The sequence below is a fragment of the Schistosoma mansoni genome (assembly GCF_000237925.1).
Source record: "Schistosoma mansoni, WGS project CABG00000000 data, supercontig 0037, strain Puerto Rico, whole genome shotgun sequence".
Lineage (NCBI taxonomy): Eukaryota > Metazoa > Platyhelminthes > Trematoda > Strigeidida > Schistosomatidae > Schistosoma > Schistosoma mansoni.
In genome coordinates, this window is record NW_017386026.1 from 1,752,328 (window position 1) to 1,766,819 (window position 14,492).

At 31.5% G+C, this 14,492-nt stretch overlaps 1 protein-coding gene across 1 annotated transcript in view; it reads right to left on the reverse strand.

The window, feature by feature from the left end:
- Smp_130040 (pecanex-related protein) overlaps positions 1 to 14,492 on the reverse strand; it is a gene marked incomplete at both ends in the record, with an annotated part of 66,638 nt that overhangs the window by 30,297 nt on the left and 21,849 nt on the right. Inside the window, 7 exons of the mRNA XM_018790780.1 lie at positions 224 to 293; positions 3,042 to 3,133; positions 4,891 to 5,037; positions 5,263 to 5,570; positions 8,200 to 8,440; positions 10,274 to 10,407; positions 11,636 to 11,815. Coding sequence (XP_018646017.1) covers positions 224 to 293; positions 3,042 to 3,133; positions 4,891 to 5,037; positions 5,263 to 5,570; positions 8,200 to 8,440; positions 10,274 to 10,407; positions 11,636 to 11,815 — 1,172 coding nt within the window. The remainder of the gene's footprint in view (positions 1 to 223; positions 294 to 3,041; positions 3,134 to 4,890; positions 5,038 to 5,262; positions 5,571 to 8,199; positions 8,441 to 10,273; positions 10,408 to 11,635; positions 11,816 to 14,492) is intronic.

Here is a 14,492-nt window from a genome sequence, read left to right on the forward strand (position 1 = left end):
TAAAGGTAATCGTCTCCACCAATTAGAATTATCGATAGAAGTTAATTGAGATCTGTGGTTTTCTTTTTTTTCCTTTTCTCTTTCGATCGAAAAATTAAATTACATTTTACAGTTATTTTACGCCAAGCATTGTAGAAAAACATTCGAATACGATACCAATAGTACATACGACGTTCAGAAGGAAAAAGTGCCTCATACAGTATAGTATTCGATGGTAAACGACTTAATAAAAAGCACAATGCAATTTGTATACCCCAAAATATTGAAAATAACATGCATTGGGGATCGGATTTCTAGAAAAAAAAGGAAATAATGAGGGAGATAGTTCATTTAAATCAACCTCATGATAATAAAAAAAATCTTCATATTTGACAGGAACAAACAATTACAAGAAGCGAAATAACAGACGTAAAATATGATGACTAACAAGTACAATACATAGGTAAAAGTTTATTTCCGAAACGCTTGTGGCAGTACTAGAGATTGAAAAGAGCTACGTTGAGTATAGTCAATCATAATTATTCCTATTCATTCAAATTCCTCATGGAAATGTCCATTGGAAACGCATCTTGAATTAACTTATCAAGAAGTAACCTTTTGCTAGAGATCATCTAATAGACTTAGAGTGAAGAGATGATATCAAACGTAACACAAAGCATTTTAAATATGGAAGGATAAGCTTCTCTGTGTGGAATGTAAAATATCTCGATACGAATAGTTTACAACAATGCATAATCAGACAGTAGGAATTGTATCAGTCTCAGTAGGATGGAATCAACATATGATTGATTGATCTTCGATAGAATAAGCAATTTAAAATTTATTCATCTATCAAAGAATGAACATGCTGCAAATCAATTCACTCCGTCTTACCCTTGAAGGTTAACAACATGAGTAGGTTACAGGTGCGAAATCATATATATGTTGGGAGAACTATTCTTTTATGATGGGACCATTGAGCACCCTGGTGTCGTCTGTTAGGATGTCTTGTGCTTGTAATTCTCAAGATACATAATAAAAAGGTTAAGAGTAACCAAACTCCAAACATATGAGACTATTGAGGTTGAGATTCATATGACAAATAAAATTAACTGATGATGACTTTATATGATATAACTCAAAGTCAGTTGAAAAAATCCTTATGGATTTACTCTCTATCTTAATTTGAACTGAGAATATCGTCTAATTTGTATCTCTTTCACTCTATCTTTCCGTTTGGTTCTTTTTGCTTACTTCTGCACTACTGTTTGAATCAGTAATATTTTGTTCCTTTTCTTTAATTTATTATAAAGTTTGGAAACTTGTACTGATATGCAATTGTGATCCATGAACTGTTGTCCATCTTTTGTTGATAAAAGTTTTTCAAAGGAATTTATTCTTTGTTATTCATTTTTGGTTTATCTATCTGTATGTGAGAGCCTTACCTAAGAGCATATTGTTATGTAAAGGTTTTCCTATCAAAATGATGCATAAAACAGTGGCGGAACACATACCTAAATGGCTGCAGAACCAAATGAATTCCAATGGTCAAATAAGATCACAGGATAGACAAACATCTTCCTCCATTGCGAAACATTTGGTTGAAAATGGTCATAAGGTTGACATCAAGTCAGCGTTTGTAGTGTTGTACAAAAGCCTTCAAGGACGTATACTAAGGTTTATTGAAGCCTTGGCTATACGGAAATTGAAACCCCCTTTATGTATTCAAAAACAATTTGTTCTTACCCTTAACCTACCCTGGTAATGCCGATTTATTATCCAGAGTGGTCATCGCATTGTTTTTGTGTACTTTATTTAATTTCTTTTTTTGCTACGGCTTACCTCAACCTGTCTAGTTGACCTTTAATTTTCATATAAAAATGACTTAACAAGTATATGTGTGATCAGATTGTTCGAAATGTATTGCGCAAATATATCACATAATTCTGATAAACTTCGTCTTTTCATTGCATTATCGAAAACAGTAGAAACATAAAAAGTTGAACAACTGAGACAATCAATATTGAACTAAATGAATCCTATTGTTATGTAATCGAAGGACTTAATGACTAAATTTAACAATCAAACTTTAATGATACAAAACTTTTATTGAAGACAAAATAACAAGCTTATAAGTCAAGATGGATGATGGCTAGCATTGGAATCTAGGACGCGCGCTTCGTCCTATTTGGGACTCGTCAGCTGGATGCATTTGCATCCCTGAATTGGAGTTCGCTGCAGGACTCGAACCCAGTACCGTTCGCTTCAAACGCTCTCGCGTTATCCACTTAGCTACTGAGTCCTGACAGCCGCTAGCTTGTGCAATGAGGTGAAGTTTCAATTCATTTTTGTATGGTTTGAATATTCCCATTAATAAAAGACTGATCGAACATTTGCAGTCTTACACACCAATGGGAAGATTTTAACAAACAGTACAAAAATGAATTAAAATGGCAAGCTGTAATAACTAAATGTAATGATGAACATGAGAAAATGTTTAATTTAGTGATAGTTGTATGAATCATGAAGTATTTGCGTCATAGTTTATTGACTTAATAAATATTTGAAGTATTTAACCAATGCAATGAAAGGCAGTTGATAACATTACTGATTGGAAAGTAAGAAGCTAACTTCGAAGACACTTACATTTGATAATAATATTTATAAGTGAACAATGATAGAATCTAACAAATTTATTTCGAACGACACAATTCCACGGTAAAATGAAACAAGAACTCTGTTAGAAATTAGTACTATTCAGTACAAGTTGTTTACTTTATTTAAGTGTAACATATTAACAAAATAAATTCAGATTTGACTAAGTGTAACTCATTTCACTACGACAAGACTTGTACATTTAGCTTAGAATCATGATTAAGATACAAAAGTTAGGTATTCAACTGATATCTTATTGTTTAAACTGAATCTGAACAGACGACCTCAATAGTTGAAAGCCAAGTACTTTAAACACTAAACAACTGTACGATCGTAAACTGATTACATTTTCCCAGTGTTTAATTTTGAACAGTATCAGTTCAGTTCAATGATTAATAATTGCTTACTTGTACTGAATAATAACATGGAACAAACGTCAAACCAATCACTATGAATGTACGAAAAATAGATAATATTACTGAAAAAAGTCCAGTAGTACCTAAATACACAAAGAACATAAAAATGAATTATGAAGTAGATAATTATGACTATAGGAAAGATATAAAGACATTTACTAAACGATTCCCTTATATAATATATAACAGTTAACTCATTTCATGGATGAAAGCTCAATGGAAGCTCTTTGTTAACGTTTATGCTCCACTACCTTGTGGATCAGACCTTTAGGTCAAAGGCTCCGGGTGTGGTCCCCTAAGAAAACTACCTGCTTCAGTTTGGGCATTCGCGCAGTATCACAGCCCTCACACAAATCAAATGAGATTTGTGCTGCGCATATATATCTGGTACCCCTTTGTACCAATATTCATGTATTAAATAAATAACGTTTATAAATATTTTGACTCGGGCAGAAAATGTAACAACAATTTCACGAATCAAATTATAATGGTGATAAAATGCAATAATTATAGTAGGTTTTTCAAGTACCTTAACACATTCTAACAACAATTTATTGTTTAGTAGATTAAAAACCAATGTAATGAGATCTTTTTTAGAAATTCAGGCGGGGCTGAAATGTGAAACTAAATTAAATGGAAATATGATATACTGAATTAAAAATAATCAGTGGATTATAATACAGATCGGTGTATTTGTTAGTCCCCTATTGAAATATGTTACATTTATATTTTTATTATGAGATAGTTTAGTGTTTTAACCTCTCCAATTTTAGATTACAAGGGTAAAAGGTTAAAATTCTGCTTTCTACTTACTTGAATTTAGACAACAAAACGATATATTAAAAGAAGATATTGTGGAGATTTTAGTAATTTTATATAGTTGAAATCATGAGTCAACACCATTGGATGCCGGCTCAGTCGTCTAGTGGTTAAGCGCTCGCGCGCGAGACTGATAGGTCCTGGGTCCGAATCTCGCGAGACGGGATCGTGGATGCGCACTGCTAAGGACGAAACGGCCGTCCAGTGCTTCCAGGTTTTCCATGGTGGTCTAGCCTCAATTGACTCATGATTTCAACTATATAAAATGATATATCATTGGTCCTCAATAAATACAGTGTGATTGAAGACCGAATACAAAAATGTGTCATTATCAAATATTATTCAGTAATTTATTTTATGGCAAAGTGATATTTCATTTCATAAGCAAACAAAAATGTTTCTTATGTTTAGCAAGAAAACTTATATTTCATAGATATTTCCAAGAGAATGGAAGATTCAGAAAAAAACAACACAATAAAGTGTTCTTAACAAAGTTAAGTGATTAGGCAAGTAATTATCGACCATTCATTTGTTATATTTCAATTTACTCCTGCATTTCCGACAGTTATATAGTGGTGTTCTATGCATCTAGAATGAAAAAGCTTAACAAGTCATTACGTATATGGATCTTAACACTAAAAAAATAATTGAAATCTTTTCTCAAAGTTTCGTCTGTCAATGAAATTTCACTATCTGTATATCAGTAAAGTTATAATTTTCTGGTAGGCAAATTAAATTATATATATACATATACATCCCAATAGAAGCTGCTATTTAGATGTGCTAGTCAAGCTTTCCTATTGTGATGAGCCTGTCCAACTATCTTGACTAGAACGTTTGTTCCTTTAAGTACTATCATATCAATCTGGTCGGTTGAAGAATAATAAGACTAAAAGCGGAAACCTAAGATCTGAGAGCAAAGTCGTACTGAAGACTACTGTGGTGTGACAGCAGTAAAGTGTTGCCCACAGACAACCAGCATATATATATATATATATATATATATATATATTCTACTTACCACTTGCTCCAAAAACATGAATATCTAATTGTTCTAAAGCATAAATAAGTACAGTGTTTATTTGAGGCATCAAGCCAAGACAAAACAATATAGGAAATATTAATAGAACATATATAGATGAATATTTAATTATGTAGGTTAAACGATCTACCGACAAATGAACACCATAAAATTTAATAGCAGATGGGGAAGTAGGTTCAACAATCATTTTAGAAGATTGAGATAGATGATAAAAATTAGGCATACGCCAATTTATTTTCTCTGTTGTTAATTCATTTGATGTTTCACTAATATCTAATGGTAACATTTGCCTAGTCGATTGATATATTGTTGTAATTGATTCAAAATGTAATTCTCCTATATGTTCCATACTTGACATTACTCCTGAAAATGGTACAGATTTCTGTGGTTGATATAAGTAATCAGCTAGTAGATAGATAGAAGCACAAGAACAGAAGAGAAATGAACGAGTGAATACGATCAAACGATTGAATCCATGTTTTGGTGAAGCTGGATCAGGTTGAACACTTTTCATAAGTGAATAATGACATCCAGCAATAGTGAAACATGCCAATGGTCCATAATCTTGAAAACTTGCAGTACGTAACGTATAATAGCCAATAATACTGACTAAAGCCGCCAAAATAGAGCATAATATAATTTCCATGGTAGTAAAACTTCTATGATGTAAATAGAAAGAAATATATCACACATACATATATGATTTGTCGAAATGTTTATCTCAAAAAACTAATTATGTACACACGAAAATGTAATACAACTCTCTCTCTCTCTCTCTCTCTCTCTCTCTCTATATATATATATATATATATATATATATATATATATATATATATATATCAAGATTATTAAGGCAATGTAAATTGAAAACAGAAACATACTTGGGTTCACTGAAGTTGAACTATTATTTCAATTCTTCACATTTTAAACTACTTCAGATATTTAACTGATAAAATGTAGATCTATGTGTTGTAAAGTCTAATTCGCAAGTGTCTCATGAAAGGGTACAAATGTACTAATCGGTTTTATAAAAACCAAAATAGTAAAATAAATTCAACATTTAAGTATAACTATACATCTCAATGAATTCAGTGTAAGGAAGCTACAACTAATATTATCGATCCAACCGATAGTGAAATCAGGACTAAGAAAAGATGAACTATCTAAACTGGTCACTTCCATCTGCATATATCATTCCAACTCTTACTATGATATATTTTATATTTTTGTATGCATAAACATTTTCCAGAATGACTATACAAAGGTAAAGTTAAGATGATAAAAAGTTCCACTTTGACGGATTTTATTTAAACGAGTTTTTCAGTCAAAATGAATTATTCTTTGTCAATAGTCTGTCGTGTTAGTTACAATCTATTGCATTTTTAGTCTTTCAGACAGCAGAAAAAATAAGCCCTAGAACTATAAATCGACGCTAAGTGTTGGCAATAGGTTTATTCATCTGCTTGCTCTAACTCAGCCAATACGTCAACAAACACAATTGATTAATTAGCAGCTTGTCTCGCTTGTTACATTTCCATAAGTTCAGTTTACCTGATTTAATAATAACTATTTATTGATCACATATTTTTCGAATTAACACTTTCATTAGATTCGAAGTCTCTTGCTTACAAATATTTGTCTTAGTCCCATGTCATTACTAAATATTATCGATTGCTTTCATTACTAGGTGTAAGTGCATTCTATGTATTGCTGAGTGATCGGTTCCAGCATTCCTCACGCACACTGTTCCGCACGCCCCTCTCATAATTTAAAGTACCTTCAGGTGAGATGCAAAGCTCTACATAATTGGCGAGCTCATCAAATTTCGAACGTTATACACACCCCCTTATTTTACAATTTTTCACTAGATTGGTATCGTTTCAAACAATATGTAAGTTTTGATCAAATATGTGATTCGAGTAGTACTGACATTATTATTTCCCTTACACAAATTTTACTTATATTTATTAAAATTATTCGTTTCATAATCTCAATTGATGCAAGAACTGAATCAAGTATCCATTTCATACGAATCATTTTAACACTTGCAAACCCCAGTTAATGAACTTATTTTACTGGCAATCCAATATTCACATCCCGTACTTTATAAGATGAGTTTGTTCTAAAACCATTTTTGTTCATTTTATTCATTAATTTGAACGCACAATATGATGGAAGCAAATACTCTACATTCATATAACTGTGTTTTAATGCATATAATAGGATTTTTAAACAATTTTACTTTACATCGACCACTGATGAAACAACGTTGAGGAAGAAACTCCAAATAGACGATTATTTTCCATTAAGTAATGAGTTCGATTCTGTGTGAAGTCTGGTGTGTAAAGTGTTAAAATGAAATCTCGGACTATACAGTGCATGCTGACTATCAAATGTTCTCTAATTGATGTTAGTCTTTTTAAAAGTCTGAAACTTTTAAAGACACTGAAAAAGAAAATTTTGCATTCCAAAACGCACTTGATAACAATTCTGATTTCAAATACATAGATGAGTGTCTATATAGTAACTTGATCAATAGAATTCGATCAGCATTAAATGATTATATAAATATAACCATGGTCATTAATTAGTGACCAATCAACTGTAAAAATCTTAATCCTATGAGTAACTTCTCAGACAGTTAAGTTGGTTGACATGAGATTCAAATCATACAGCAAAATTTAGGGACCTTGAAATTGTGAGCACACAGTGCTATCGAGTATCTAAGCTCAGAATGTTCAATAGACCACCTTCCAATCACTTAACATCTCAGGACAAATCATAAATATATTGAAATGACACCGAGTTTAAATCTTTGGCATAAGTTCAAAAATTACAAACAAAATAGAAAAACATTTACAAAAGCTTTTATGCATAATACATTTTGTTTAATTTACTAATTTAATGTAATTTAAAAACAAACTAAGCGTCCATTAAACTAACATTAGGAGTGTAATCAAATCTTGACTACAATAAAACAAGCTTTTAATTGAAACTAAACTAAAATAATTCTGTTTTTTATTTTATTTATATAAACTTTTTACCTAGTAATTATCATTTTAAAAAAATAATGAAAATTTGTTTCAATTTTTCCCAACCATTTTACACCATAAGTACCTTTTCTATAAGAATTTTAAAACACGAGTGGGGGGAGGGGAGAATATGACAACCGTAAATTCATTTTTAATTAAAACTACTTTATTAACATGATCAATTGAAAAAGTACACTTTCCACAACGATAATAACAACAACAGAGAAAAATAGAAAAAAGAAAATATAATTCTTACTTATCAAAAATGTATCCCAACTCTAAACGATTCAACTGAAAACGAAATGTAAATGGAAAACATGATGATAATGATATGGTATGTATAGGAGCAGTTGATAATGGACGGTGTTGCTGTTGTTGTTGTTGTAATTTTGAAGGTCTAAAACCTTTACGAAAAAACCAAAGTAATGAATTCGACGATGAATTATTACCGCCATTATCATCGGAACCAGAATCATTGGATCGATTAGCCACAGCTTCTAGAATGTTTTTAAATAAAGAATATGTACATAATTTTTTTCGAATAAACAATCAAGATATTTACTTTAAAGAGAAAAAAGTTGAGGGTGAGTGGATGATTTACGATTAGAACTTTGGAAATAGAAAATAAAAAGTTTCTTAAAATCAGAACAAAAAAGGAACAGTTGAATATAATAACACAAATATTGTTTTCGATTGTATTACGATTGACATTTAATGTGTAAAAGTACATAGAGAAATGATTATTAAACTAGATCATCAATTGAATATTACACATTGTAAAGATTATAATAGGAAACATTCTTCAAAACACGTGTTCAAAAATAAACTATTATATGTTAAGGAATTATTTACAATATATGATTTTTTTCAAACACATAAATATTGGTACAAAAGGGCACCAGATATATATGCCCCACACAAATCTCATTTGATTTGTGTGAGAGCTGTGATACTGTCCAGGTGCCCAAACTGAAGCGGGTGGACTTCTTAGGGGGCCACATCCAGAGCCTTTAACCTAAAGGTCTGATCCACAAGGCAGTGGAGCATAGTGAGGAGATGCAGTCCCATGGTAACCGGTGACCGACGATTGATTCATACGCCATTTGTTCTCTCGGGATACTGGAGCTTATGTGCACCATTGGTTTGGAATCAGGGTTTTCCAACTCCCTAAGGTGGACTATCCGTGTCCACCAACCCGGTTAAAGAGCCGGACATTTGCTCTTCGTCCTCTCAATTTCGTAAACAACACCCCCGCCACGAGAAGGCAGTGAGTAGGACTTCTCTGGCAGAGGCTATATATTCGCGTGGCCATGTGATAACATTTCGAGAGGGAGAGCGAACTCTCCACACTCTCGGCCGTACCAGGGCATTTGGGGGCACGATATATGATATAATATACCATGAAAATTAGGTAGGTTATGAATTTCAGGTTATACTCTAATAGGAAGTCATAATATGTGCAGTTAATTTACTAAAATGTTAATGTGTAGAAAAATTGTATTTCTGACGTTTCTTGATCACTTTTTCCAAAATAAATAAATAATCGGTTATTTATTTACTCTGAAGAGGTGGCCTACTTGAAGTTACGAAACATCAAAAATACTATTTTTCTACTCATTGGGATGTAACGAAAAATACATAACTTTCTACCTAATGCTCAATTTATTTGAAACTATTAAGTCCAGCCTTGGCACTGATACCTACAAATTAATTGACTAAAGTTAAAAAGAAAAATCTGGACCATAAATACTATCGGTTTTAGAGTTGATTAATAATTGATGAAGATCTTAGATCTAATTCTAAATGAAGTATGTATTGCTTAGGAGTTCCAATTAACGACGAAATAATTCTCCAGAAAATATGAAACTTATATATAGTTTCCCTGTTGATTCTCAATCCTTAAAAATATACCCATTACCCCTCCAAACAAAAAGAATGAAAAATCATTATTGATATGGATTCGATAACAATTCGACACCAGAGAAAATAGCTTCCTTCTCTCCTAGTCCCCAATTACTTCGAAGCCCAAATCTTGTAAGAAAGATTTATTTGATAGAAACCAGAGAAGATCAATGCCATAATCGAGTTTATCTAGTTATATATCGATTACATTTAGTGATTATTACTTAACGACTTTATCGAACTGAACAAACCTCACTTAAATGAAAAATGCCAATAAACTAATTACCACAAACAAAATGAAGACGGAAAACATCTTAAATCAATAAATGAATGTTAAGGCTAATCTCTACTTAATACGATATATGAGTCATTTAACATCATTACCCGACAATAATGTAAAAAGATAATAATATTAATAAATTAATTACCTTGAGTATTAATTTCATCACCAACCTCTTGATTCTCATTAGTAGATGGACAACATGCTTTGATACTGATTTCTTGTAAATCCCATGAATCTTCATCTAAGTTATTAAATGTACCATCTTGATAGATATCATCGCTAGTATACACAGACAAAGAAAAACGTGAAAATGTATTATTATTATTATTATAAGGGGGTTTTGTGGAGATCTTAGTAATTTTATATAGTTGAGATCATGAGTCAATTGAAGCTAGACCACCATGGAAAACCTGAGCGCACTGGACGGCCGTTTCGTCCTATTGTGAGACTCCTCAGTAGTGCGCATCCACGATCCCGCCTCGCGAGATTCGAACTCAGGACCTATCAGTCTCGCGCGCGAGCGCCTAACCGACAGACCACCGAGCCGGAATCCAACGGTGTTAGTGTCTAACTTCAACCAATCCAGGAAATTGAGCAACTATTCACCAATGTCTTCAGTGAGTTGATATCTTCCAACCGACCTGGTTGAACTCCACTGGTTAGGTAACATTGATCCAAGTTTATATAGTACAACGGAACAACACGAATGTTAGGTGCGATCAATCAATTTATTCAGACCTGTTTTTCCATTGATCGCACCTAATATTTGTGTTCTTCCGTTGTAAAATTTTAAACCTGCATTAATGTTAATTTGGTTATTTATTCTCTGAAGAAGTGGCTTACACTGAGTCACGAAACGTCAGAAAATCTAATTTTTCTACTCATTGGGATATTACAAATATATTATTTATTCACACTCCAGCTAGTTTATCCTTTAAACAACCAAATAGTATCACAAGATCTTATACAAACACTATGACTGAATTACAAGCTACGTGAAACTTAGTTGATAAATAAATTACAGAATCATCATTATCATCATAATTTTTAACCACTGATAAACTTTATCTCAATTACACATTAAGATGTCTAGTTAGTTTAAAATCTGTTTCAATTTTACTCTATTCATGTTACCTCTCATTATTATTATTTCATTTTTATTATTAGTAGTACTATCGATTTGTTGAACCTGCTCCCGACCATATTTTAATAATTTTCAAGTAAATGAGTGTGACCAAGTTATTGCTGTTTTTCGTACGATTTTAAATGTATATTGCGTAAACACATTCCATTTGAGATTTTTTTTTTCTTAGAAAATGTTTAGCAATTTAACGTTCGCTTCGTTTTTTTTCTCCGTTAAGAATAAAAAAAACACAACGAATTAACTGTTCATATACAAAAGAAAATGAAAATTTAATAATGAAAAAAAATATAAAGATTTTTTCTAACTTAATTAGATAACTAAGAGAGATGAATAGATAGATATACTAAAATTGATGATATTTACCAATTTTTTGTCTCAGAATTGGTAGATCGGAATTGAGCTGGTTGGTCATCAGTCTGAGATGTAGTATCAGTAGTGGTAATAGCAGTAATATTAGTAGTAATAGTTTCAGCTGGTTCAGGTATTACTGTAGAATTATCAGTGGCAGCTTCAGTGACGGCATACAAAATATCCCATTCAGCACTATATATATACATAATTTTAAAACAAGGAAAAAGTCGAAATGTACAAGACAGAGAGATAAAGTTAGTAATAAATTTGAAATCTAACAAATCCGTTGTTGTTTCCAGAGATGGGAAATAATTGGCAATATAAATTAGCTAACTCAACAATCTGATTAACTCTTATAAACAACTGCTAAAATATAAGCTATTCTTCAAGCCATTATAAAAATATGGAAAATATCAAGGTAAACGATGTGAAGTGTTTGGATACTTCATCCCTATTCAGTGATTGTGATGGGAGTTAAAAAATAATAGTGAAAATAATTAATGCAAAATTGAATGAACTCTCATAGGTTCACATCATCTGTTTACAACCTTATTCGTATTGAAATATAACATAATATTAAACCATACACAATAATAGCGGGAAACAATTGTAATGATAGGAAATATCAGTACTATATGTATGGATCTGTACAGTCATTTGAGAGGTAGAAAATATAAAGCAGTAATTATCTAAAACTCCAGTATTGATCAGATGAATTCTGTGACGACTATAGAAGATTTTAAACGTTCATACAAGTTTTAAGAATTAAATGATTGGAAATGACGAGTCAGTGAAACGTAGTGAAGTTGGGTTATCTCTATTAATATTGACAGTATGACCTAAACTAAATAACTGCTGAAATATTTTACTGTTTAAAGCGGTACCATATTTTAGTTTCAGGTTCATTGGAATACCCTTGAAAATATGAACATGTATGCTTTAGCTAATGTTATACCAATTTATATAGTTTTGCAAATCAATCAGAACATTATCAGTAGTGGTAGTAGTGTGACATATGCTACTTATGCTGACAGATATAAGTAGTATGTAGCACCAATCAGAAGTGGAATACCCGACAACAGAAGATTGAATTGAAAGGAACAGGAAGGGACACAGAGCAATTTTAATAACAGCAGAATTGAAAGACTCATGAAGCATGTGAAGCACAACTGAAGGAAAATCTGCAAATAATGTTATCATATCTAACCAAAACAGTGTAATTTTGTATGAAACAATAAATTGGTTTTCCCTACCTGAGTTCTTACCCACTACAGTAGTTTCACAATCTTAGAATTATTTAATTATGTTATAATTAAATTAGCACTTCATTAAATATTAAAAAATTCCATGAAAAGAATGAAAAGTAAATTTTGACCTTATCTCTTTTCATTTCAAGAGACAACCTCTTGTATGTTTAACCTACAGTTATGTATATATTTCCATGGAGCTTAACTTAAGAAAAAAACAGTTTCATTTATACCATTGTATGGACAATATATTATATAATCACACCTACAAGGTTTGCTTAATTTTAACTAGCTGATCACAATTGTCTGCACTCATTATCACTTCTGATTACAAAACGTAAAAGATAAATAATTCTTAATAATAGGTTAAACAATTATTTGACCGGTCCTTTTTTTAACATTTACAGTAAAATAATTAATATATCCTGGTTCTTAGGCATGATAATGAAGTGTTAATTGTTAAAAAAAAACATTTCCTACATTCAGTTTGTGTTCTGATAACGATACTAATCATAATATTAATTGAATGTTAACTGAACAACAAAACTTTCAATTATTAATACAGAAAGACAATTGGATTCGAAAAACCTGAATGGTTAGATATTTGAAAGAGAGCTACTACTAAACAGGTTAGAGTTCAAAACATCGAAATAATGACAACTCAATAACCCTGCTAACAAAGTCACGGATCTGCACTGCTGAGGAGTCTTATACTAGGATGAAATGACCATTCACTGTTTTCAGACTTTCAGTAATATTCTAGCAAAGATCCATTCGTGATTTCAACGATGAAAATACGAAAGAATACAAATCAAAAGACGGCAACAATGAATTAATTATTTAGATGATTTTATAGAGATTTCATAACATTTAACAGTGATTTTTAGCCCAAACTGAAATCGACTGGATAAGTATAGAAAGTAGAGGAACCCTGGACAGCCTAAAATATACCGAAGACTATAAAGAGACAGAATTAAAACCAAGAACATTAGAAATAATTAATCAACTGCTATAATGTCAATATATGTTAGTAAACAGTCAATGAGTATTATTGAATTAGCTTTCTGATCAATATTATTATTTTTAAATTACAATCACAGAGATAAATATCTATAAATAATGACACAATAGTTCGATAAATTGCACAATGAACTTTGACCCATATTTTCTGTTAAGATATTTAACAAAACTCGGCAAATTATACAAACAAGACAACAACAAAGATTGTATACCATAGATTGAAGCTCTGTTGTAACTATCAAAATGAAAACAAACAAACTATTAGTATCAGTCCGCTTCTTAGTTAAACAATCAGAGCTGTATATCTTAATTAATTTACCAAAAGAGATTGAAGCCGTTTACATTTACAATTTCAGGGTGTTTATAATTCTTTAGAATAAAATTGTTTAAATAAGTTAATTCACTTAGTATTGTTTGTTTGAATCTTCCCATTGATGTTTAGGACTGCAACTGGCCAGTCTCTAATTGGCATATGTGCATACTGTGCATATTGCCTCGATATAGCCTTAATTCACAAGCATTGTAAGCAAAGATGGATAGTGGCTAGCAGTGGAATCCAGGACGCGCGTTTTGTCCTAGTAGAGACTGACCAGTTGCAGTCC